The sequence below is a fragment of the Rattus norvegicus genome, chromosome 11 (genome assembly GCF_036323735.1).
Source record: "Rattus norvegicus strain BN/NHsdMcwi chromosome 11, GRCr8, whole genome shotgun sequence".
Lineage (NCBI taxonomy): Eukaryota > Metazoa > Chordata > Mammalia > Rodentia > Muridae > Rattus > Rattus norvegicus.
The window spans coordinates 51,028,731-51,056,671 of NC_086029.1; the positions used below are offsets into that span (position 1 = coordinate 51,028,731).

At 41.2% G+C, this 27,941-nt stretch overlaps 1 protein-coding gene and 1 pseudogene across 14 annotated transcripts in view; one reads left to right on the forward strand and one right to left on the reverse strand.

Annotated features, from left to right (window-relative positions):
- Nsun3 (NOP2/Sun RNA methyltransferase 3) overlaps nt 1–27,941 on the forward strand; it is a 102,180-nt gene that overhangs the window by 68,544 nt on the left and 5,695 nt on the right. For 13 of the 14 annotated variants that reach the window (XM_063270215.1, XM_063270224.1, NM_001427314.1 and 10 more), the window contains one exon: nt 5,623–10,206. In XM_063270215.1, coding sequence (XP_063126285.1) covers nt 5,623–5,926 — 304 coding nt within the window. In that variant the 3' untranslated portion in view covers nt 5,927–10,206. Of the gene's footprint in view, nt 1–5,622; nt 10,207–15,199; nt 23,035–23,590; nt 23,816–24,336; nt 24,423–27,941 lie in introns of those variants that run through there. The other variant, XR_010055930.1, reaches the window with a different exon arrangement.
- On the reverse strand, nt 6,720–7,723 carry Psrc1-ps1 (proline and serine rich coiled-coil 1, pseudogene 1; annotated as a pseudogene).

Consider the following 27,941-nt stretch of genomic DNA (forward strand, 5'->3'; position numbering starts at 1 on the left):
CCCGAGCAGCAAAATCGCTCGGCTTATATAGACAATAGTATGCTAATTATCTCTCAGGGATTGGTGGGGCTTGGATCACCCCATACTTGTCCTCCAGGGATTGGCGGAGAATGAATCACCTCTTTAGCATATTAATGGTCAACTAACACCTGGTGCATAAACAGCACATGTGCAGTACCGCTGTTCACCACTAGAGGGAGCCCTAGCAAGGGGACAAGCCTGCACATGCGCAGTAAGTCGTTTATATCCAGACAAGGCTGGATGTCGGCGCTATCTTTGTTTCGCCGCGCCGCTCTCTACACCTATTATCCTTAGGTTTGATGTTTTCATGGTGTCCTGGATTTTCTGTATGTTTTGGACCAGTAGCTTTTTCCGTTTTACATTATCTTTGACAGTTGTGTCGACGATTTCTATGGATTCTTCTGCTTCTGATATTCTCTCTTCTATCTCTTGGATTCTGTTGGTGATGCTTGTATCTACAGCTCCTTGTCTCTTCCTTTGGTTTTCTATATCCAGGGTTGTCTCCCTTTGTGCTTTCTTTATTGCTTCCATTTCCATTTTTAATTCCTTCACCTGTTTGATTGTGTTTTCCTGTAAATATTTCAGGGATTTTCGTGTTTCCTCTCTATAGGCTTCTATTTGTTTATTTGTGTTTTCCTGCATTTCTCTAAGGGAGTTCTTTATGTCTTTCTTGAAGTTCTCCATCATCGTGATCAAATGTGATTTTAAATCTAGATCTTGCTTTATTGGCATGTTTGGATATTCAGTTTTTGCTTTTGTGGGAGAATTGGGCTCTGATGATGCCATGCAGTCTTGGTTTCTCTTGATTGGGTTCCTGCGCTTGCCTCTCACCACCAGGTTGTCTCTGGTGTTACCTTGTTCTGCTATTTTTGACGGTGGCTTGTCTGTCTGATAGGCCTGTGTGTCAGGAGTGCTGTAGACCTGTTTTCCTGTTTTCTTTTGCCAGTTATGGGAACTGAGTGTTCTGCTTTCAGGCGTGTAGTCATTTCTGTCTACCGCTTTTCAGCTGTTCCTGTGGGCATGTGTCCTGCGTCCACCAGGCAGGTCACTTGTAGCAGAAAAGTTGGTCTTATCTCTGGTCTCGGGCCTGAAGTAGCTCCTTGGGGCTGTGTTTCAGCTTTCCATGAGGGTAGCCACTAGAAGGTCCTGCCCCACCTTCTCCCGGGTCCTTGTGCACAGGGGCCCCACATGGTGCTAGGTGTTTTCCTCTAGATTTAGAAATGTGGGCAGAGTAATCTCTGGCTTCCCAGGTGTGTCTCCCCCTCTGAAGGTTTAGCTCTTCCTCCCACGGGATTTGGGTGCTGGGAGCTGTTTGACCTCATCCCTTCAGATCTGGGCTCAGTCTGGACCGCACCGCTCCTGCAGCTTGAGTGCCCCTATCTTCCTGTTCCCAGAGGCCCTATACAGTTTCCTCTTGGGCAGGGATGTGGGCAAGAGTGGGCAGTTGCGGTGGTCTCTCTTGCCCTGCAGTCTCAGGAGTGCCCACCTGTCTGGACGATGAGCTCTCTTTCCCACGGGCTTTGGGAGCAGGGAGCTGTGGGCTGGGATCAGCGAGGTTCGGTCTCCAGCTGAAACTGGAAGTTTCTGTCTCCAGAGGAATTTTGCCTTTGTGTGTCCTGAGTGCACTAGGCAGGTCTCTTGGAGCAGAAAAGTTGGTTGTACCTCTGGTGTGGGGCCTGAAGTTGCTCCTTGGGGCTGTGTTTCAGCTCTCCGTGAGGGCAGCAAGTAGAAGGGCCTTAGAGACTTTTTAATGGGTATTTCTACACTGTAGAATGTGTATCTATCACACATCTGCTTGGTCCAGTTGTTATTTAATCTTAAAGTTACATTTCCCACAGTGGTACACCATGGCACAGTGTACTTGAGTGACAGGTGACAGACAGGCTGCACATCTGCCAGAGACACTGATAGGACTGGGTTAGACCTCACTCCATGATTGCAGAACTTCTTTTCCTGTTGCTTACATGTGCTTTCTCTGTAACTCTGTATCTAATTTTTTCCAATAATAATATCAGATAAATTTTATTAGTGTATCCTCTCCAATATTGGGTTTCAATTCAATAATCTCATTAAAGAGTCCATTTCCAAACTCAGTTCCATGGAAAAACACTGTGTGTTTACACACCTACACACCCCTGTAAAATGGACTCAGTCTGTTCATTGGCCTAGTCAGCTTTCCATAGACAGTCTCCCTGAGACAATTTTGAGAATATGTTATTTGTGAAAACAACAACAACAACAACAACAACAACAACAACAACACACACACACACACACACACACACACACACACACACACACACACACGCCGGTCTCTTATTTTTTGATAAATTTTTAAAAGTTCTTCTCTCCAGAGAACCAATTAATCCTATTAAACAATGGGATACAGAGCTAAACAAAGAATTCTCTACTGAGGAATATTGAATGGCTGAGAAATAACTAAAGAAATATTCAACATCCTTAGTTATCAGGGAAGTGCAAATCAAAACAACCCTGAGATTCCACCTCACACCACTCAGAATAGCTGAGATCAAAAACTCAGGTGACAGCAGATGCTGGTGAGAATGTGGAGGAAGAGAAACACTCCTCCATTGTTGGTGGGATTGTAGGCTGTTACAATTACTCTGGAAATCATTCTGGAGATTCCTCAGAAAATTGGACATAGTGCTACCTGAGGATCCAGCTATACCACTCCTGGGCATATACCCAAAAGAACCTCTAGCATGTAAAAAGGATACTTGGTCCACTATGTTCATAGCAGCCTTATTTATAGAAGTCAGAAACTGGGAAGAACCCAGATGTACTTCAACAGAACAATGAATACAGAAAATGTGGTACATTTACAACATGGAGTACTACTCACCTATTAAAAACGATGACTTCGTGAAATTCTTAGGCAATAGGATGGAACTAGAAAGTATCATCCTGAGTGGGTTAACCCAGTCACAAAAGAACACACATGGTTTCACTGATAAGTGGATATTAGCCCAAAAGCTCAGAATACCCAAGATACAATCAACAGATCATCTGAAGCTCAAGAAGAAGGAAGACCAAAATGTGGATGCTTCACTCCTTCTTAGAAAGAGGAACAAAATACTCACAGGAGAAAATACAGGGACAAAGAGTGAAACAGAGACTGAAGGAAAGGTCATCCAGAGACTGCCACACCTGGGGATTTATCCCTTATGTAGGCATCAAACCCAGTCACTATTCCTGATGTCAAGAAGTGCTTGCTGACAGGAGCCTGATATGGATGTCTCCTGAGAGGCTGTGCCAAAGCCCTACTGATACAGATGAGGATGCTTGCAGCTAACCATCAGACTGAGTATGGGGACCCTAATGGAGGAGTTAGAGAAAGGACTGAAGGAGCTCAAGGAGTTTGCAATCCAATAGGAAGAACAATAATATCAAGCAACAAGAACACCCAGGGCTCCCAGGAACTAAAGCACCAACCGAAGAGTTCATATGGAGGGACCCATGGCTCCAGTGGCATATGTAGTAGAGGATGGCATTGTCTGGCATCAATAGGAGGAGAAACCCTTGGTCCTGTGAAGCCTCAATGCCCCAGTGTAGGGGAAGGGCAGGGTGTTGAGGTAGGAGTGAGTGGGTGGGAGTGGGAGCTTCCTCACAGAAGCAGGGGAAGTGGTGGAAAGGGGATGTGAGAGGGGCAAAAGGGGGCAACATTGAAATGTAAATAAATAAAATATCTAATAAAAAAAGAAAAAATTCTTCTCTAATATATTACATCTCAACTGCAGTTTCCCCTCTTTCCTCTGAGAGATGTGGACAAAAGGGAAATATTTTAAATTATTTTGAGACTAATATAATGATAATATATATATATATATATATATATATATATATATATATAATAGACTAATATAATGACATTATCCCTTCCCTTTTCTTCCCATAGCCCTACCTTGCTCTCTTTCAAATACAAGGCCTCTTTCTTTAGTTGTTTTTATATATCTCTATGTTCCTAAATTTAAAACATAACCTGTTCAGACTATACAGTGTTATTTGTTTATGTTTGTTTTCAGGGCAGAACATTTGTTATTGGATATAGTGTATTTTTTTCCCCTGGAGCTTTTTGAAACATGGTAGCCTGTCTGTGTAAACCTGGCCTGCTTGGTACTCACTATGTAACCAAGGCTGTGTGTGTATAAACCTGGCTTGCTTGGTACTTATTATGTAGCCAAGGCTAACCTCAAACTCACAGTAATTCTCTTAAGAGTTTCCAGTGCTAGAATTAGAGGGATAAGACATCCTGGTAGGTGTTTTAAATTGTTAGTGCTTAGGTTGTATATTATTCATTGATACATGTCCAATCCCTAGACAGTAACAGCATATAATTGGTATTACATGAATAATAATGAATGTGGTAGCCTCATGGATGAGTCTTTTCCCTGTCCCACTTCTGGAAAGTTATCTTTGTATTGTATCATTCAACTCCTCTTGTCAAAATTTTGTACATTATTTTCCCAATTTTGTTAATTTGGACAAACTTGATTGATCTTATTTTGACTTTACCTTTTGATGTACTTTGAAGATGAGGGGTCAGGGCTATGTTGACCTTTAACTTCCAAATGCTCCTACAGAATCTTCTTTATTTGGACAAACATATTAAATGCCTGTGAGCTGTATTCTTCCTGTTTTCCGTGATATTGAGTGATGCATCTTTGCTGATCCTTGTGTTCATTGTGTCATTTTGTTGCCTGAATTGAATTGTCAGTTTACTTCTAGACCATATTTTTACTGTTTTTCTGTTTTTTCTTATATATTGATTAATCATTTCTTGAGTATCTTTGGTTATTCCTTTTTAGTTTAGAATAAAACAACACTGTATTGTAAGGGTGGGAGCTTTTTCCTGCTAATATCACATTATGGTAAGCTGAGACCTTACTCTAAAGCAGTGGTTTTCAGCCTGTGCATCATGACCCCCCCCCTTGGCAAACCCTCTACCTCCAAAAATATTTATATTATGATTCATAATGGTAGCAAAATTACAGTTATAAAGTAGCAATAAAAATAGTTTTATGATTTGGGATCACCACAACATGAGGAACTGAATTAACAGGTTGCAACATTAGGAAGGTTGAGAACCACTGCTCCAGAGGATCACTTTAAAGTAGAGTGCAGAGGTCTTTGGTTTAAGGACTGGTCCACCACAGTGTCTTTATATCCTCACAAATTATTTATCCCTTCTTTCTAGGTGAATACCTTCTGATTTTACCTGATAGGCCAACCTGGAGTATATAGAGTAATATCAGTGATTTACTCTGTCTGTTTTCAATTAGAATCTTTGCTTCCTATTTTATTTCCATGACTCAAAAGGCACATTATCCATTTTCTTTCCCCTTCTCCCTATCCACAGAAGAACAAACAGTCAGCCAAACTCACTTCCTCTGCCTTTTCTATCTTGATTTATCTGGTTGCCATTTCCCAGTGATCAATGCAAACACACTATGACTAGGGTCAGAAAGCCACCAGCTACAGTATCCTGAGCCAGAGTGAGGCTGGTATGCAGTTTCCTTGAGTTGGATCCCTTACTTTGCTGCTTGTACCTAACTCATCTCTCCATTTCCCCATTACACACAGGTCTGCAATTAAAGCCTTACGTCCTGGAGGACTACTCATATATTCTACATGCACGCTTTCCAAGGCTGAAAATCAAGATGTGATCAGTGAGATCTTGACTTCCGACAGTAACATCGTACCCATGGATATTAGTGGGATAGCAAGGACTTTCTCCCAAGACTTTACATTTGCTCCCACTGACCAGAAATGCAGCCTTTTGGTGATTCCTGAAAAGGGCAAAGCTTGGGGTCCAATGTATATAGCCAAACTGAAAAAAGGCATGAGTACAAGAAAGTGGCAGGGCGAACTTTGTAAGCCATGCTGATGTGTAATTATATGCATATTTTCTGAGCTCACCACGTTAGTTGTTATGTATAACTTTTTGCTAGTCTGCCTTTGTTCCAGGAACAGGCTATGCTACCAGCCCCCACCCAGCTTCCCTTGTATCCACAGATAAAACGCACATGCACACACACACACACACACACACACACACGCACGCACGCACACACGCACGCACGCACAGAGAGAGAGAGAGAGAGAGAGAGAGAGAGAGAGAGAGAGAGAGATCTCCTTTTTTTTTTAAAATTCATTTTATTTAAGAAAAAATATGAAGATGTGAGTAAGCTTATAACTGGCCTATGAGAAGTCACAGGATTCACAGAAACAAGTTCTGCACACCAGCTGCCCTCTGGCCTTTCCAAACAGGCCAGAATCCATTGTAGGAATCAAATCAGGAAGGCTGGCTGGTTCCCAAGGCTACTTCTATGGAAATGACCAGGTCTGGGCAGAAGGTCAAGCTCTCAAGGAGATAGGTAGGTCACTCAGCCTGCATTTATCATTTTGTTTGCGAATGTCTCCATAGGCAGGTGACCTCTGCCACTCTCTTCTTCCTTCAGGCAGGGTTAGGGGGAGTAGGAGGGATTTGAGACTTCTCAAGCTCAACCCCCCCCACATCCATAGTCTCTACTTCAGAGATCAGCCCTAGAGGCATCTTTTCCTCCTATCTCTGGGCACGCATCTCCTGGAGTTAGGGACCGCTGACAGAGGAGAGTTCAGTCTTTGATGGCTAAGATGTAGTGGCTTGCGAGTGAGTCTTGTTTGCTGCCCTGATCATCTTATCTAGTAGGTCCAGGGACTGCAGCTTTCCTGAGGGGCTGCATCCTGCCCGGAGCAGCACTGGAGGTCCTGCCTCAACCAGCACTGGTGGTTGGAAGATTTGTTTGCTGGGAAACAGGAGCTCTGTGCCCTATGGCACTTGGTTGCCCTTTCTGAGATGAGAGAGGATCTGGAGCCAGGGCACCTTTGCCAGGTGGTATACCCCACCCAGTGAGTGGCATTCGGGTGACAGGCTTGAGGATGGCTGAGAGAATGGGTGACTAGAACACTTGGCGGCTGCTCCCTATAGTGAGGGTGAACACTGGGAACTGCTAGCTGAGGCCTGTGGAGCTGGTCTGACAGGGATTGGCAGGCTTGCTGTTGTCTGTGTGCCGGACCCAGTTTTCTTCCGAGGTGGAAGAGTCGGTTTGCAAGAGGAGAGCGCCCTGGGATTTTGGATGCAGAGAACAGATTGCAAGTGGGTGATTCCTTCTTTATGCTGGAGGCTTCTTTCCAGCTGCCACCAGAACAGCTCTGGCTGACCCCTTTTTATCACTGCTCCGGAACTCAGGTTGGTTGGAGGTAGGGTGCTCCAAGAACTCACAGTGGGCAGCAAATCTCGAACAGGGCTGTTCTCCCGCCGGGGGCTGGGCTTCCCTCTGGGGCTGGGCCTTCCAGGTCCTGCACCAGCTCTGTCCTGATCTTTCAGGACATACTCCTATAGCTGAGGTGCCAGGCAGTAGGCTTCATCAAGGCTCTCCTCCAGCTTCTCTGGGCTGAGTGATTCAAGCTGCACCTCACACCCTGGAGGGCAGGGTCTACTTACTGCATTTGGGTTACTCCAATGGGAGAGGCCCTGTCAAAGCAGTTTCTCTGGACTAATACTGTTATGTCTTCTTCCTCATGATTGTCAGATGGGGACAGCCCTCAAGTCCAAGGTCTCATCCATGATGAACTTGCTATCCTCTTTCAAATCCTCCATGTCCAGCCAGCACAAGCGAGTCAGCTTAGAACTCCAGCGCATACTCTTTCCACTTCCCACCTCACCTCACGGGCTATGCTGGAAGCTTTTCTGGTTGTTCCTTTTCAACTTGCCTTCTTTCAACAATTACTTGGTGCTACTATCTCTACCTGGAAAAGCGTGTCCCTATCACTACTCTTCCCTCCACATCTTCCACCTGCCCTAAACTTCAGTTGCTCAACTCCCCTAACCACTGTCTTTAGGAGCAGCCTGTGTAGTTACTCAATTTTGAGAACTCACATGGCTGGTCAACTTTTCTCCATCAGAAGAAACTCTGTCTCTCCTCTTTGCATCTGTCTCTTTTCCTCCAGAGACCTGGAAGTCCCTCCTGTTCCTTCTGCCCAGCAATTGGTCTGTGGCTTCTTTACTGCACATCAAGAACCAATTGCAGAACAGGACCATTCCTACTATTAATATTTAAATACTTGCAAAGCCACTTTCCCTAGGACCATTTGGATCCTATTTAGTTAGTATTTCGGCCTCACTGAGCATAGGCTTAAGAAATTTTCAGGTATAATTTTGCTCCTCAAAATATATTTATAGTGATGATTTAAAGTTGGACAGATGGTGTTGGTTCAGTATAATAATTTTTGCTTTTTAATTGGGATTTTATAGTTAAATTAACTAGAATACTGAGTTCTATGCATAAAATGTTTAGGATCATATTCTATAACATGGGCGTTTTAAATCTTTCCCTTAAAAAATGTGTATTTGTCGACACTTTACTCTTTCTTCATCAAATCTTCAGATTCTTTTTGTAAGAATAATTGGTATTCCAAGGCGAATTTCTTAAGCAGCACAATTTCTAGTTCTAACAAAATAGGTTTCTTATTTGCAAAGTTGTTTGTGTTAAGGACTGTCTTCTGTTTACTGCAAAGGTCAGTGACTCTATTGACACCAGCTTTATTTCTCCCCATTTTCTTTTATTCACAAATACAAATTGAAAGGCTAAATTATGTTGAAAGGCCTTTAGAACAACAGATTCACACGCACGCATTTGACTTTCGACATTCAGCTTGTAGAATAATGGAGTCTATCCAGCAGGCTATAAAGCAAACACTTGAAACAAAACCAGAATGATTAATAACGGCAATAACTGAACTATATTTGGAGTGTTTTGTTACATAATTGCAGTCATAATGAGTACTACAGAATCTGATTATCTTACAGTTGCAATCTGGAGGGGCTCTTTATTTCACTTGGTTATAAAATGTTATATGAGAGTGTGATGTCCCATATTAATATAGAAGGGGAAGATGCCTAGTAAGAGTCATTTATTCATTACCAAAACCCCAAAACATTCAGAGTGGTCTCTATTTACACATATCCCAAAAACTTTTCTGTGTCTCACACACACACACACACACACACACACACACACACACACACACACTCTTAGGATTTTTTAAAACAATAAATTTTCTTTAGAAAATTTCAACTATTTTCAACTATTAAGAAAATTCATAGTGGCAGACATAACAATGCACACCTGTAATCACAGCATTTTTGAGACTGAGGTGGAAGAATTGTAAATTCAAGTCAGCCTTGGCTGCTTAGCAAAACCCTCCTTCAGGACAATGTAGGGAGGACAGAGGAAAGGAGGGAAGGCTAGAGCAGGAGAGGAAATTACAAGGGAACTTGGAAATTAGCCTTTTATTGTATTAAGATTTATTTATTTTTATCGTATTTATATGTATGAATGTCTTGCCAGCATGTATGTCTATGTACCAGGTGCATACCTGTTGCGTGAGGAAGTCAGAAGAGGGCCTCGGACCCTCCAGAATCGAGATGCATATGGTTGTGAACTACCATATAGGTGCTTGGAATCAAACCCTGGTCTTCCGCAAAAGCAATAAGTGCTGTTAACTGCTGAGCCATCTCTCAAGCCCAAAATTAGCTTTAAAATAATCAACTGTGGAAGCACAAAATTCCACTGACAGAAAATGGTATTATTCTGTTCTCTTCATTAAGCTCTTCGTGATATACTTTTTGTTTTGCAAACCTGTGTAACTGGAGTCAAATGAATGGACAGTCTAGGAAAAATCGTCCTCCTACTTTTGTTCTCTATAATATTTTAAAATATATCTGACCAATGTGTTTATAGTAAATGTTTATCTCTTGGACACATCAAATGTATTCAGTTAATACAGCAGATTAATGACAGAAAAGGGGTTTGTTTGTTAAAGTTTGACACAGTGGTTTGTTTTTCTGTTTTAATTCCTGTCTTTGGATTCTGTAGTTTTAAAAGTGCTTTTGTATAAGTTAACCATCATGTAAAATTTTATAATACAAGTGCTGAATGTGTTGAATGTCATTTTTCCAGTATAATGTCATGAAACTTCAAATGAACACTAGGTGTGGTATTGGACTTGTCTTGGGATTGATGGAAATATATGTACTTATTACATATATTCATCGACTTTATTGATATGATTATAACACAAGAGCAAACATTTATTGAGCATTAAATGCTTGATTGAAGTCTTTATGATGCCTTGTTTGATCTTTATAACTATAGCCAGGAATGGTGGTAATGGGCCGAGGACTCCCAGTGGCTGGTCACAAAGGGAGACACTGTCTCAAGCAAGCAACCAAATGAACAGTCACTGGTAATGAGTTTGAATTCCTCTCTGTAAACGAGGGAAGCAAAGCCCAGTGTTATCTGTTTGTCAAGGACACTGCCAACATAAGAAGGGAGCCCGGAGGTGAGCTGGCTCCATTGCCAGGCTCTGTCCTGTCACTGGGCTGTCACAGGCAGTGTGGATTGTACGATCTTCAAGATTAGTGGCTGCCCTTTGTGCCTGTTCTCCACTAGTCTGTTTCCTGGTTATGCACACTTCCCTATTCCCAGAGCTTCAAAGGCTTGATGAGTACTTGGGAAAGAAAAGTCTTTGAAATATTTCAGTCCTATTCCAAGGAAGTATGCCTTGTGCCTGTAATACTTACTCTAAGGAATCTCCCATGGAGTTGTTTGTGCCTCCCTCTCTATTACAGATGATGTGCTCAAGAATAGATATTTCAGCAGCCTTGCAATGTCAACCCAAAATTGAGGAACAATGGATGCTGCTTCCTATGGCATAAAGTCACTTTCAAAACAGCTTCATAAAATTTAGGTCACTTACCAATGCATTAACTGCACCCTGCCATCAGCACCCTGAACAGCCACTATATAGTTTTGCAAATAGACTAAGAATAAATGTAATGCATTTAAATGGTTTGTATTGAATTTTTAAAGCGTAAGATACTATTTGTGGTTTGGAGTCAAGGTGGCCTACTACTCTTTATCCTATTACATATATCCATTTAGCCTTATACTTAAAATACATATTATTCCCTTCATGGTACTGTAAAAAATATGCCTTCATATGTAGGTAGGTATAAAAAATGGCTACCTGAATACATGAATATGAATAAATAATCCAGGCCTAATAGACCTTTCTTCAGGAATCCTGCATGCCTGGTGAGAAGCTCAGGTCATCTGCATAGGCTAATGCAACTTACCTGCAATACAGGAGAAAATCGGAATGAATGGTGAGAATTGTATTACATGCCAAGAAGTCCTTTGATGCAATCGAATGGGACTACTTTCATTATGTGGTAGGTAAATTTGACTTTGGGGACAAATAGAGCCGATAGCACAATTTGTTTTCAACTCGTTTATATGGTTCAAATCAATGGTTTACAATCTCCCTTTCCCAGCTTATTACTGCACTGGGGTTGGGAGCAAAGATGAGGCCCATTTGTGATGTTCCTCTCCAGCCTGGCAATGGTACTTATGATATCACCCTATCCCAGGGGCACCTACAGAGCACCCAGAGGGAGGCTCCCAACGCAAATACTACATGCTGATTGTGTACTAGTGCTGAGAGGCCTAACACCTTCTGTCCTGAAAGCATTAACTGGAATGCCAGCATTTGCAGTGGTATCAGGCTGCAAAGCCAGCGAGAGAGTCAGAAACACCTCTTGACACAACAGATTCTACAAACATTACACGTGACATCTTATAATAAAATCTCAACTAAGAAAGTCTTGATTTGGGATTCTCATAAGGAACTCAAGCAACCAAGTAAAACTTAACACTCAAAAATGGACTTGTAATTCGGTGCTGATTTTTAAAAAAATTTTTTTCAAGTGAGTTTCATTAAATCTAAGGAAAATTAAGGCTTAGTAGAACATGTACCTCTTTAAAATTTAATTCAGTAACTCTAATATTAAACTTCATACCTCTGTAACTTTTTATAAATGGAGAAATTCATTTCCTTAGGCATGTAAGACCACACAGTCACCATGAAACCCTAGGATAGCATTTACTACCTCAGGGAAAGGATTCTTTGCCTCATTGGAAGCCATTTAATGGACTATGTCATGACTCAATTAAGCTTGCCATGGCTTGTCAAAAGGAATTTTCCACTGCATATTGCTACAGAAGAGCCTATTACATGTGACTAACTGCATCCCACAACAGGATAAACAGAGGCCAAAATGTATAGTTCACTAAAGCATAAGAAACAGGACCATAGCACCCAGCTCAATCTAGTTTTTAAAAGCAGAAGGGAATAAAATTGCAGTAGGCAAATGCCAGAGGCATTAGTGAGTCTAGGAGGGGAAAAAAAGAGGGACTAATCTTGTATTAGTTTGTAATTGTTTTTATAGAGAATTTCTTCATTTATCTATCCAGACAAGGTATTAACCACTTTTCCAAAATGCTACATGAGGATGAGGGCCAGAGAGTTGAGATGGCTAGAGGCTGTGGGCTGACTTATGACATGATACTGTTACCAGATTGCAGAGTTTACTGCACTGACTCACAAAAAGAGAAGCATAGGGGTATGGTGATGACAGTGGTGATGACCATTATCTCTCGTGTCATTAGAACGTACTCTGTGAGACATTTTTAGTCACGAATATGCAATATAATTGTATCATATGGCACAAGATAGATACTCTTTAATTGATCATAAAAAATGAGCTTGATTTCAAACCCTAGACTGTACCAAATGTGTTTCAAAAATGTGTATTTAAGTGAAGGTGTTCATGGAGGTGAGAGATATGGGATCGCCTGGAATTAGAGTTACAGGTGGCTGTCAGCTGCTGAATGTAGTTGCTGGGAACAAAACTTGGATTCTATGGAAGAGCAAGTTAAGTACACTTCACGACAGCACTGTCTCTCCAGACATGCATGTGCTCTTTCGAGCTACCTGGTTAACCTGTAGCTCAAATATACATTTACATATACAGCTAACTCGGTAGGTTCCTTCTCTATCCATGTTATTGAGTTGACAGAAGCAATTTGCCAGATGTAATGGGTGAAGAGTTGATGGCTGAAACAAGTTGAGGATCTGACTGTAGGTCTGTGGCAGAGTCTTACCTTGAGTTGGTAAAATGAGGTCTCAGCAGCAAGGGAAGCTGCAATAAAACAGGACTGATACACTACCAGAAGGTGATTATAGTTTCTAGTGCAAGTTAGGTGTTCTCTTAGCATTTGCATTGCTGTGAAGTGACACCATGACCAAGGCAACTCTTATAAGGACAACATTTAGTTGGGTCTGGCTTATAGGTTCCAAGGTTCAGTTTGTTATCATCAAGGCAGAAGCATGGCAGCATTTAGGCAGGCATGGTGCAGGAGGAGCTGAGAGCTCTACATCTTCATGGAGGCCACTAGAAGACTGGCACCCATGTGGTTAGGAGGAGGGTCCCATTGTCTACCCCCACATCGACACACTTGCTCCAATAGACCACACCTACTCTAATAAAGTCACACCTCCTAGTAATGCCACTTCCTGGGTCAAGCATATTCAAACCATCACAGGTGTGTATCTGTCTGGGCTCCTGTATTCACTGAGGGTTTTATTGTCGATCTAAAATCTTCTGAAAGCTCTTGGATTTAACATTTCTCTAGAAATGCTTTGAATATTCTACCTTCCTGATTCCTTGGTCTCATCTGGCTTCTATCTCCATTATACTCTGTGAATCGTGTCTGGGAATCCCTAGAACTTGGCATTATCTAAGTCATACTGTCCAGTGGCCCTTTCTGCATTCTTAACCTCTCACCTTTCTATCTGCTGTCTTACACCTCACAATTTACCATTTTCTTTTGCTGTGGTCAATGTGTCCTTTCTACAACAACATTCTTTTTCTTAAGTCTTTTTCAGTGTTTTGAGATTTTTTCCCTTCTTTTATTGGGTATTTTCTTTATTTACATTTCAAATGTTATCCCCTTTCTTGATGCCCCCTCTGGAAACTACCATCCATTTCTGCCACCCCTGTCCTCCATGAGGTGCTCCTCCACCCACCCACCCATTCCTCACAGCCTCCACACCCGTCATTCCCTACACTGGGGCATTGAGCCTTCACAGGACCAAGGGCCTCTCCTCTCATTGATGCCTGACAAGGCCCATCCTCTGCTACAAATGTGGCTGGAGCCATGTGTCGCTCTCTCCATGTATACTTTTTGGTTGGTGATTTAGTCCCTGGGAGCTCGGTGGGGGGGTCTGGTTGGTTGATATTGTTGTTCTTCCTGTGGGTTGCAGAGCCCCTCAGCTACCTCAGTCCTTTCTCTAACTCCTCCACTGGGTACCCCATTCTCAGTTCAATGGTTGGCTGTGAGCATCTGCTTCGTCAGGCTCTAGCAGAGCCTCTCAGGAGACAGCTATATCAGGCTCTTCGCAGCATCGACCTCTTGGCATCTCCAATAATGACTGGGCTTGGTGACTACATGTAGGATGATCCCAATGTGTGCCAGTCTCTGGGTGGCCTTTCCTTAAGTCTGTGCTCCATACTTTGTCTCCATATTTCCTCCTGTGAGTATTTTTGTTCCCTCCTCCAAGAAGGATTGAAGCATCCACACTTTGGTCTTTCTTCTTCTGGAGCTCCATGTGGTCTTGTAAATTTTATCTTGGATATTCCAAGCTTTTGGGCTAATATTCACTTAACAGTGAGTACATATCATGTATGTTCTTTTCTGATCAGGTTACCTCACTCAGGATGATATTTTCTAGTTCTATCCATTTGCCTAAGAATTTCATGAAGTCATTGTTAGATGGCCTGTGATTGATAGGTAAGCTAAATGAACCCTCTCCTCCCTAAGTTGCTTTTGGTGATTTGTGTAAGTGTTTTGTTACAGGAATGGAAAGCAAATGAGGACATCCCCTCCAACACACACACACACACACACACACACACACACACACACACACACACACACATTGCATTCTTTTACTTCCATTATCAAAATTTGAATAATTCTTCTGAACGTACTGAATTATTATGATGTTTAGTGTCCCTGCTCATTGACTGTGTTGCCCTTTAGACAATTTGCCATGTCCTCTGTATATATTAGCTAGACTCTCATAGGAAGCTTGATGTTATTTTTGCAAAAGGGTCTAGATATTTTTCTTTTTGTTGTTTCAATAAAACTAAATAATTATATATTTTCATATGCTATATCCTGACTATCATTTTTATCCCCTACTCCTCCAGGTTCTTCGTCACCTCCTCTCCCCCGGACACACTCCCATTCGGTCTCACGTCGGAAAAGAACAGGCTTCTTAAAGACAACCAGACATGTCAAAATAAAATATGACGAGGCAACAAATACCAAAAAATCTGTCATATCAGAGTTGGACGTGGTAAACCATCAAGAGGAAAAGAACCCCAAGAGCAGGCACAAGAGTCAGAAACCCACTTGTTTTCACAGCCAGGAGTCCCATAAAAATACCAAACTATTATCTATGATAAGTATGCAGAGGACCTGGTATAGACTCGTGTAGGCCCTGTGCTGCTTGTTTCAGGCTCTGTGAGCTCAAGGGGAAAGGGACCTCTTGTAATCAACTCAAAATATATACAAGCACTATCTAAGGACTTCAACCTGCTATCACCCTTGATGAGTGTCTTTTCCTGTTGCCCTCCATCCCTCTACCTTTCGAAATCTTTCCACTATTCTTCAGGAACCCTTTAGCTCTGAAGGGAGGGATTTGACAGAGACTTCCAGTCTAGATTTTTCTCACCATAATGTCTGGCTGAAGGTCTATGCAGGTTCAAATATTTTCGAATACATTTGTTTTATAATGTTAATGCTCCTGTGTGCCAATGATCCAAGTATCAATATTTAATTTTCCCACAATGAGTTAAAAGAATAGACTGCTTTCACAATTGTGTTCACTGGTCTGAGAGATGCAAATTCAATAAAAGAATCTAATCTATTAAGGACAAGCTTCGGCATGTATTCAGTGTGCTAAGGTTTCAACGTGAAATATGTTCAGTGATAAGACTGGAATGCCAGTGGATAAATCCATAATGTCTTCTGGATGATCCTTCAAACCTTCTAGGAATATCCAAGGATATTAGCTGTTTCAAAATAGAAAAGAGCTATTCCCAGCAATCAAGGACAGTGAGAAAAACAGGTCTTAAAGTACCATATGAAGAGGCTATAGAAAAGTCTTATTTTTTAATAAACAACTGTTTATAAAAACAACTGTTAATAAACAAATGTTTTTTTTAATGAAAACCACTATGATCATGAACTTCATTTATCTTTACATTTTTGTCTCCAAACTAACTGAACTTTAGTTGCCTAATCTTTAAAGTAAAACAGAATATATTTTGAGGTTGTTCCTATGTTCCAGGCCATTTGATAGATACTTGTGTTGGCTACTTTATTTAATCTGGTGTCTTCTTGGGACTGTTTTCTGAACTATACCTCAACCTGAGGCAGGTGGCTAGTGCTATATACAAAAGTCAGGAGAGCAGGGATATAGGTCAGCAGCAGGGGAATCAAAATAGCTCCAGGATTTGATAAATCATTCTACTGCAGTCTGAACAGGTAGTCAGGTTGACAGGAGCCAGTACAGGGACTAGTGTGAGGAGTGCCATCTATGCTAGGTCACCTTGGCAAAAATAGTCCTCTGGTTAAAAGGATGTTCCATTACTTCATGGAGGTAGAAAGCTTAGTTGATTTCATCTTTGTTTCCTTTCTGCAGTCGCAGCAAACCAGACTTTGTTTTCAAACATGAGGTTGTTTTTTTGTAGCCCTCTTTTGTAGCTAAATCTTTGGTTATATAAACCAGTCCATTTTTAAAAGCAGAACATTCTCCAGCCCCTCTCCTATATTTTGTTATATTACTTCTTTTACAATGTGTGTAAAATGTCATATGCATTGTCATTTTGTATGGCCCTAAAGTACACAAAGGTCTATAGAAAAGTTTTAAAGCCTAAATAATAAAATATAAATGAATAGTGTTAGATCATCCTAGTGTGCTGTTGAAAGGATATGGCCACGTGAAGTTGGAGAGTGGTTTTGTTAATTGGCTTTTTAAAAAGTCCTACCGTATGTTTAGGTTATATTCTTTTCCCTCCCCCTAGCTCCTCCTAGATCTTCTCCCTCTCAACCCACGCAACTTCATGTTCTGTCTCTCAAAAAGGAAAAGCAACACCAAAACACACTCATGTTCACACACACTCACACACACACACACACACACACACACACACATGCACACACATACACACACAAGCAATAAAACCATGGAGTCCATTTTGTATTGGCCAATTACTCTGAGGAAACCTGGAGAGTGGTTGATGTACCTACTGCCCCTTGGGGACAACTAATTTCCCTGCTGCTACTTTTTTCTAGCAGTATCAATTGCAACTAGCTTCTTGGTTAGGAGCAAGAGTTTGTGCTGAGCATGTTTTTAAACAAGTAAGAAACAAAACTTTGTAGATCAGCTGCCTCACCTATTCATCCTAGAGTGTCTCAGTTATTTCATTAGTGTTCCTATGGCTTGTTTGTTTTTTTCTAATACCTATCACATCATTTTGTTTCTAAACTAATCACATTACAGGATTTAATATTTTGTTTTCTTTTTCTTTTCCTTTTTGGGTATTTTCTTTATTTACGTTTTAAATGTTATCCCCTTTCTTGGTTTCCCCTCCAGAAATCCCCTATTCCATCCCCCTCCCCCTGCTTGTATGAGGGTGCTCCCCCACCTACCTACCCAATCTTTCCTGCCTTCCCGCCCTGGCATTCTCCTATACTGGGACATTAAGCCTTCACAGGACAAAGGCCTCTCCTCCCATTGATGCCCAACAAGGCCATCCTCTGCTACATATGCAGCTGAAGCCATGAGTCATGCCATGTGTACTCTGGTTGATGGTTTTGAACCTGGGAGCTCTTGGGGGGGGGTCTGGTTGGTTGACATTATTGTTCTTCCTATGGGGATGAAAAGCCCTTCATATCCTTCAGACCTTTCTCTAACTTCTCCATTGGGGACCCCATGCTCAGTCCAATGGTTGGCTGTGAGTATCTGCCTCTGTATTTGTCAGACTCTAGCAGAGCCTCTCAGGAGACAGCTCTATCAGGCTCCTTTCAGCATGTACTTCTTGGCATCCACAATAGTGTCTGGGTATTTTTATTTTCAAGTTCCTCCACAGACATTAAAAGTATGAGTCTGTTATGTTCAATAACAGAAACACTTGATTCTCTAGTGATCATTGAAAAGATCCAGATTACACCAGCATTCTGTACTTTAAGATGTAAAATAAGTACAATGATAAATCGTGCAGCACACAAATGTGCATTGGAAGCTCAGTCAGTGGAGAATCCTTGGGGACTTTGTAAGTCCATGAGGTTTATCTTCCCAGCACTGCACTGTTGTTTTCTAACACTCTTGAATATGAAAGCACAGTCTTTCTTCTAATAAGTGCATCTTGGTGGTATCTCAGCAGAAACCAAGTACTTGGAAACAATTTGGAAAAGACAAACATAGGAGATCCTTGGTATATAGCCCTGCCCTACAGATTTCTCTCTAGGTCAGGGAATGCTTTTATCCTCACTATGGAAAGAGTGATCATGTAATTTATTGTCCAACACCATATTTTTTAGAATAAAGGGGCAGGTTATTAATACCCAGACCTGGACAGGGTATACTATATGACCAGGGTAACTATATGACTAGGATGGGTTATGGAGAGGAGAACAGGGCCTTGTGCATCTAAAGAGATCAAACAAAAGTCATATATCAAATGGAACTCATCCCTGAGAAATGCTTTTGTCCTTCCTATACACTTTCTTTAGTTTGTCTTCTCAGAAACCTCAGCCCAAATAAATTTCCATTTACAAAATAGAAATACAAAATAGATTGCCTTTCCCAGTTATCTGCCTCAACTGCAGAAGGGAAAGGGGCCCCTTGCAATCAACTCAAAATATATATGAGCACTATCTAAGGACTTCAACCTGCTATCACCCTTGATGGGTGTTTTTGACAAGGTCCTAGCTGCAGTAAGATTGTGTACCATGGGTGATCTGAGACTGACATTCTCTTATTGCAAGCCATTGTTACTGTGAACCTCTTACCACTCTGTGACTGGTACTCACATGTAAATTATCCTAATTTGATTTCCTGTTACTGTGATAAAATGCAGACCAAAAGCAACTTGTGGAGGGAAGGTTTTATTTCCTCATATAGAATACATCTCAGTATTGACAGATGCCAATGCAGGAGGGACTTGAAGCCAAAGGTATTGAGAGATGTTGTTTACTGGTTCAGTCCCTCTTACTTCCTCCACTATTTTTCTTTCACAGCCTAGGCCCACCTGTCTAGGGATGACAGAGCCCACAGTAGAACGAGTCCTCCTGTATCACATAGAATTATGCAAATACTTCTCAGACAGGCCAACAGGCCAGTCTGAAAGGCAATTCCTCAAATGGGGTTCTCACATCCAATGTGACTTTAGTCATATGAAGTTGTCAGAAACTAAGCAGCATGGCCAGAGGGACCTTCCTACACCAATTATCATATATGCCCCTACAGACATGTTCAGAGCCTAATCCAAGCAATACAGTCCCTGCAACTATGTCTCTCTTATAGGGCCCTGTTGGGGGTAGCCCACACCTTTAATTCAAGCACTTGGGAGGCAAAGGGAGTTCGAGGACAGCCAAGGTTACACAGAGAAACCTTGTCTGGAAAAGCTAAATCCCCTCTAACCCATAAAAACACTCTCTTATGCAATCCTTGGTTGTATTAAGACGAGAGCTGAAAATAACTAGACATCTCTATCCCTTGCCAATTTGATACATAAACCTATATCACTTTAAATCAGAACCTTGTCTTTCTTGTCTTAAGGAAGCTAAAAGCAAGTTATGATGGTTGGAGGAAGTTGTAAGTTGGTAGTTTATGTAGGTAGTACAAGTTAGGATAAAAATTGAGTTAGATATAAAATTCTTAACTCATCAAGATAGGATAGATAGGACTTTCTCCAAAGATTACTAAATACAAATGGACTAGACATTGTGAGTATAATTCTTACTTGATAGTTCTTATAATTATTTTTATTGTTAAGAGAAAGAGTCTTTATTGGACTAAAAGGGAGAGGTGTTGGAGTACACTGTATGAAGTTGTGTCTCTGTCCTTTCTTACCTACGTAAGGCTTTCTCTGATTGGCTTTAATAAAATCTAAGGGCCAATTAGCTGGGCAGGAAGCAGAAGGTGGGACTTCCTGGGAGGGATAAGGGAACTCTAGGAAGAACAAAAGGGAAGGCCCCTTTGCTAGGAGATATGAGAGGAGATGGACATGCTGTGAGCCAGGAAGGTATAGTTAGTCACATGGCTGGATGGGGCTAGGTGGTCAGGTTAGTTTAGATGAGCGAGTTGAGAGTCTGCCCAGCTAACACCTAAGCTTTGAGATATTCAAATACTGTTGTGGTTATTTGGGAGAACTAGCTGGTTAAGGAATAACTGTTGTATTAATTTCCAGTATTACTTCATAGATACAGAATATTAATAATCTTTTTACACCTTGGCAACCATCTTTGTCTCTGTTTAATTCCTGTCTCCATGATCTGTCCATTGCTGAGAGTGGGGTGTTGAGGTCTCCCACTATTATTGTGTCATGAGAGAACTGGGTTCTGAAGATGCCAGGTGGCCTTGGTTTCTGTTGCCTAGGTTCTTGCTCTTGCCTCTTGCCATCTGGTTACCTCTGGTGTTAGCTGGTTTTCCTGTCTCTGACAGTGGCTTGACCCTCCTGTAAGTCTGTGTGTCAGCATTCCTGGGAGACCAGCTGTCTCCCAGCAGGATCCTGGCACATAGAGCTGTGGCACAGGGTCAGCTCAAGTACCAAGGGAAATCGGAAGGATCCCATCCCAGACTGCTCCTCAGCTCCTGCGTCCTGAGGGCTCTGGGCAGGTCTCTGAGTAAAAAATGGTGTTCTCACCTGTGATTTCAAATGTGTCAGCACTCCTGGGAAACCAACTCTCTCCCGGCGGGATCTGGGAACAGAGAGCTGTGGTACACCATCAGCTCCGGGTGCAGATGAAAACTGGAAGGATCGTGGCACATATTCTATTACCATTTTTTTTTATAAACACAAATGTGACTGTTTTCAATGAATCATTTGTATCTCAACATTGTTCTCATCATTAATATTTGTTTTTTCATTAATATTTTAATATGTAATTTCAGACCTATACAACTCCAAAATTATTGTTTGTTTTGCTTTACTCTTATGGCTCACTCATTTGTCTAGCCAGCCGTGTTTTAGCGAGCCCTTACCTAAACCAATTGAGAAGGTATTTGTACTTGAATTTACTCTGTAAATAAATGTGCTCTGCTCCATAATACCAATGTATTTATGATGATGAGGGATGCCTGATAAAAACCTCCTAGCACAGGCTTAACTCTTTAACACATTTGCAGTAACCCTCATAGGTAATCAAATAGACAAGGCAGGATACCAACAGAGATGAGAAAGTTAGAATGGGTGACACACATTCAAAACATGTTGCTATTCCAATATTCATAAACCAACTTCCTTCAATTCCCATCCAGCTCCAGAGGTCTGGATAAGGGATGCTGAAAATTTTGATGGAGGAAGTAAATAAATAGTTGGTTTTTGTATATGCTGAGTTTCAGGAGTGGGGAGCCGATCCTCAAACTGCTTTTCAGTCAATTGGACACATTTAACCAGAATTTCAGGCATATGACAATGGTGTATATCTAAATGAAACTTCATCGTAAGTAGGAATGAGTCACAGAGACAGAAAACGGAGGAGCAGTGATGGCTAATACTTGAGGCATACATGACTGACCAAGAAGCCCAGCACAGTTCTCAGGGAGCTTAGAGTTGTAAATAAGGCTGTAGGAATAGGCTGAGATGGGTGAGAAGCAGCCAGACACAGTGCTTAGGTAAGTGTTTGAAGGAAGAGTTGATCATTAGAATTAAATACTCCAGAGAGCTCAGGGTAACACCAGTAACAGAAAGAGATTGGGTTGAGTCATTCTAGCAATTGAGAGATAAAGAATGAATGGTAAGCTGCTCTCATAGCGGCAAGGGAAGTGAAAAAGATGCTATGGAAATCTTACAAGGGATGGCTGCAGACTTTGGTGGGTGTACTCATTTCTAGTTGATTCAAAGGAGAAGCAGCTAAGTATCATAGAACTTTGCAGCTAATCTGATCGTGCATTTTATCCACTTTGATTTGCCATTCAGAAAATTGATGTCTCTAAAGTGTTTAAGACTCTGAGAGTGGCCAGAGTTTAAGTGAGATCGTGAGAATGAGACATCCCTATTTAGTGCTTTTTCAGCTCTGAATACACAAAAGGGTCTGTAATGTGTTGTTGGGATGGTAACTGTTGTTGTTCTGGTGATGTTCTTTAAACAGAAGACAAGTTCCCAACCAACTCAAGAATAAAATGTCTCTGTCTCTGTCTCTGTCTCTGTCTCTGTCTCTCTTTCTCTCTCTCTGTGTTAGTGTATGTATGTGTATATAAATGTTTTCATAAAAACATATCTTTGTTTCTCATACATATTCTATGAAATATTCCTTATTCTATGGAAAATTGCACATTTGTGTATTGAAACTTTCAGTTAACCCAGTGAAATACCTCATTGTATCAGTATCTATGGCTCTTTCTATAAACTTTCAGTAGTTTTTCCATGTAATAGGACAATGAAGGAAGGTCATGAAAAAAGTGACAAAAGGAATTGATCCTGGCCCTTGGTTTTATATATTTTTGTATTATTTGAATTGTCTATTCAGGGGCAAAGGAATATACCAGAATTGCTACACTGATTCCAAATTCCAGTTCATAATATACCAGTCCTTAGCATGGCTCTAAATGTAATATACAAATATGTGTTATTTCAAGGCACATGCATAGGACTGTTATGGAATTCACCCTATATTATGAGAATCAACCAAATTCTCTCTTTCTCTTGCTCTCTTTATCAGCTCATAGCATGTAATGTCATGAGTTCCTAGTACTGCCCGATTGGGGCACTCTCAGTGGATTCTCTCACGCTTGATAGTGCTGTGTAAGCAGGTATGTTGCTGAAGGAACCTAATGGAGCACACTAAGTTGAATGACACAGCTGTCTCACTGCTGAGTCACCTTGACACATGAGGCTGTCAACAGCACTTTCTTCCCTTAAAGCCCTTTCCATTCTCCACTCTCCTCCCCTCTCCTTTTGTAAGTTTAAATTTCTGGAGCAGCAATCATGGAGCTCCTAGCTCCTATCTCAAGGTATCTACCTAAGGTAGCTTACACACCTTCATTAGTAGAAAACTCATCTCCCTGACTTGCCTTGTAAGCTACCCTGAGAGCACTCTGGCTTTGTTCTGTCTTTTGAAGATCAGGAAACGAGTTTTTGTACCTTTCTGCGAAAGTGTTTACACACACACACACACACACACACACACACACACACACACACACACACGGGGGGGGGTAGGGAGAGGGAGAGGGAGAGGGAGAGGGAGAGGGAGAGGGAGAGGGAGAGGGAGAGGGAGAGGGAGAAGGAGAGAGAGAAGTCAGCCTGGCAAAACAAAGCTGAATAAGTGTGGAATAAACACAGTCTTCTTTCTTTTTTTCTTCACAGTGAAGAAGCGAGAAGAACAAAGGTCTTGGCCAAAGGGACAGGACAATGAAGGATGGCACCTGTCAACAGTGTGGCTGGAGGAGTGTGGCCTCCATCTACATGGTGTAGCTTGGGACTTAGAAACTGGAGAAATGCTTTTCACTTCTCCCTTTGGTTTGATGGGCTGGCCTAGGCCTGCTGGCACAGAGACAAGACTTGCATAGCCTACATGAAATTAAACTGAAGGTGAGGTTTTGTTTAAGCAAAAATGTCATCGTTCTCTTTTAGCTATCTAAAGAGAAAAGATTGGTGTCAGATTGTGAGGATGCATTTAGTAGGTAGTATATTTAGGTCATTATCACTTTCTAGGGTAGTAATCATGGAGTAACTATAAATGCAAATAAATAATTTTTTGATAAAGAATAACATGTGTTGAAATACCATTTATTAGGCAGTTTATCCCACTCATTCCTTCTGCCAAAGTTATGGATCATTTTTACATGATACATTTTCTGTTTGTTCATTTCTTGGGAGCATAGTTGATCATTTGCCACATCCTTTTGTCACACTCCCCTTTAGAAAAATCGCTTCAGGGACTTCTACTGCTCAGGTACAAGCCACAACAGTGAGAACAGATGAGTGATGCTCCTGTCAGTTGAACTGCCTCACTCCCTAGATTTAGTTCCCAAAGACCCATTCCACTGCCCCCCACCATCCTTCCCCACCACCCACTCTGATGATAATACCTCTGTTTCCGGCTCCTGCAGACTTCAGCTGTCAAGGTGCAGGCCACACCAAGCAAGAGAACTAGAGTAGGCGACTACAGTTTGAAGAACAGGTGGAAGCCAAGCAGGTAGGTGAACTCTCTGCTGGATCAGAGATCACACAGAAGGTCAGAACCCAGATAGAAAAGGACCAGTGGATGTCCTCCACTCACTCAGTGCCCCTCATGCCCACTCCTCAACTTGGAGAGAACCTCCCCCATGACTGTACTAATGACCAAGTTAGCCACCAAAAATCTAGTCCCCAACTTAGAAAGATACTCCCCTACCAGATCAGAGGACACAGAGGCCACCAGAAATCCAGGCTACAAAGATCATAAGACCAAAGAGGAAACAGAAACCAAGGGACAAAGCACCATCTAGTAGAGACAAACTAAGAAATCAGCACCTAGACTTGTGGTCATCCCAAACCCAAATGCCTAAATGCCGGTGTAAGAACACAATCAACAATAGCCAGGGCAACATGGCACCACCAGAGCCCAGCCATCCTCTGACAGCAGGACCTGAATATTCCATCATAGCTGAACTAGAAGAAAATGACCTTAAAACCAACTTTATGGAGATGATAAAAGTCTTTGTCTTAGGGTTTCCATTGCTGTGAACTAACACCATGACCAAGGCAACTCTTATAAGGGACACCATTTAATTGGGGCTAGCTTACAGGTTCAGAGGTTCAGTCCATTATCATCATGGCAGGAATCATGACAGTGTTCAGGCTGGCATGGTGCTAAAGAAGGAGCCAAGAGTTCTACATCTTGATCCAAAGGCAGTTAGAAGATTCACATCCTCAGGCAGCCAGGAGGAAACCCTCTTTGCCCACCCCCACAGTGACACACTTCCACAACTTCTAACAATGCTACTTTCTGGGCCAAACATATTCAAACCACCCTAGTATCTAAAGAGGAAATGAAAAACTACCACTTAAAGAAATCAAGGAAGAGGAAAACAAATTGGAGGAACAGTCCTGTGTCAAAAAGAAAAGAAAATAAACAAACAAAATCCCAACAACAACAAAACAGGTGAAGGAAAAAACTGTTGAAGACATGAAAATGGAAATACAAACAATAAAGAAATCACAAATGAAGGGAATTCTGGAAATGGAAAAATTTAGGTAAGTGAACAGGAATTACAGACACAAGCATCACCAACAGAATATAAGAGATTGGAGAGAGAGAGAATCCAATAAAAGAAATGGGTTAATTGCTCAAAGAAAATGTTAAATATAAAATGTTACTAACACAAAAATCCAGGAAAGTAAAACACTATGATCAGACAAAACCTAAGAAAAACAGAAATAGAAGGAGAAAAAGTTCCAGCTCAAAATCCTAGAAATTGTATTTAATAAAATCACAGAAGAAAAATTTCCTATTCTAAAGAAGGACATGCAACTTACAGAACCATTTTTGCTATGTTAATCCTACCAATCCATTAGTATGGGAGGTTTTTAATTTTTTCTTAAAAAGACTTGAAATTCTTGTCATATGGGTCTTTCACTTCCTTGGTTAGAGTTATACTGAGATATTTTATATTATTTGTGGCTATTGTGAAGGGTGTTATTTTCCTGATTTCTTTCTCAGAGGGCTACTGACTTTTTTTAGTTAATTTTATTTTCAGGCACTTTGTGGAAGGTGGTTATTGCTGTAGGAGTTCTCTGTTGGAATGCTCAGGATTGCTTATGTATACTATCATATCTACAAATAATGATACTTTGACTTCCTCCTTTTCCATTTGTATCCCCTGTGCTGGGGACAGCATACCATGATAGGGACTGCCAGCAGTAGGCTGGGGTGGAGACATCTCAGAAGCCAGAAGCAGCTCCTTTTAAAAAAGGGTGGCCTTTGGGACCCTGAGAAGCAGGAGACACATACCTCTAGGGGACTGCCATCTCAAATAAGAGGCTGCCAGAGTAGGCTGGGTTGGAGACATCTCAGTAGCCCACAGCAGCTCTTTGTAAAAATCAGTTGTTCCCATTTCTCCTAACCTTAGCCCTGGACAACGGCTGTATAGATTTCATTTGTGCGTGACTGCTTTTCAGTTGACCTTGCTGTGTATAATTATTCTATTATATCTGACTTTCCTACTTCTTTCTCCTTTTACTCTGATGAATTCTGTGAAACTAGATGTGTCTTGATGTAATGATTCTTTTTTTTTAAGACCTTACATATTTAATACAGTGTGTTACCCCTGTACAAATGGGAAAAACTTAAGTTCAACATTTCTAGACCAATATGGCTGTTAATTTCTGTACAGTGCCAACTCAACACAGTAAACGGGGATACTTTTTTCCAAAGTTGACAGCACAGGTAAAGTTTCAAAAAATTCAAATTATATATCTGTATGTATATATTTATATTTATATAAAAAGACCAATAATAGCAGTGTGTTATGCATCAACAGCAGCAACAGCTTTTCCAGGTTCTGCAGTCATCTGAACAAAACTGTAGAGACATCCAGCACACTCCATTAAAAAAAAAAAAGTAAAAAAACAAAACCCGAGAAAACAGCACAGTTCTGTTACTCTTGTGGTACCTGGCACCATTTTTTTTTTTAAATTAGCTTCTCAATCATCATCTGGAAAGAAAACATTCTGAGCAACATCATTAAAAACAGCTCTGATAAAGCACGGTCACTACTACGTATCATAAAGCAGGTACAAGCTATTTTACATCCACAGAGGTATGATACAGTACTGTCCTACATCTATAATACTAGAGGATACAATTTAAAAGGCATTATTTGAGACTTGATTCTACTTTTCCAGCAGAGGGCCCAAAGGATGGTGTGACACAGCTTTGTAAAGAAACATACTCTAGACAGGATTTCCTTTCACTAGTGGCACACTTCTAAGGATTCATTCTCTCCATGAATGTCAGCTAAAACCGTTATTAAAAAAATGAAATATCCCTAGAACAAAACCGTATAACCACCGGATTCACATGAAGATGACCTAGTGGAGACAAGCTGGACCTCACCTTACCAACAAGCTATCAAATCTGTTATGTTTAAACAGTGAGACCTCCAAGGAAGGAGATGCCAAGTAGTGCTTCAAAGCTTCGGACCGCAATCAAACACAGCATCCTTTTCAACAGAAGCAGAAGCTCATCTGAATATGCTCAAGGATGCTGACATCAACATTTAATCATCTCCTCACTCATCCAGGAAGAAGGGGAGATCAGTTACTACTGTACTTTATTGTGTTCAACCAAATCACCATGTTACAAAAATAGCAAGCTGCCATAATAAAAAAAAGGCTGCTCTATCCAGCACCAGATAGCATCATTTTACTTTCAAGCCTAGAAATTGCACACTTGTATATAAACCAACCGAAGATGAGGATTGAGAGTTCATCTTGGTGCATTTTTCCTTTGATGAATATGAAGTGTCCTTCCTATCTTTTTTGATGACTTTTAATTGAAAATTGATTTTATTTGATATTAGAATGGCTACTCCAGCTTGCTGCTTCTGACCATTTGCTTGGAAAGTTGTTTTCCAGCCTTTCACTCTGAGGTAGTGTCTGTCTTTGTCTCTGAGCTGTGTTTCCTGTAGGCAGCAGAATGTAGGGTCCTCATTGCGTATCCAGTTTGTTAATC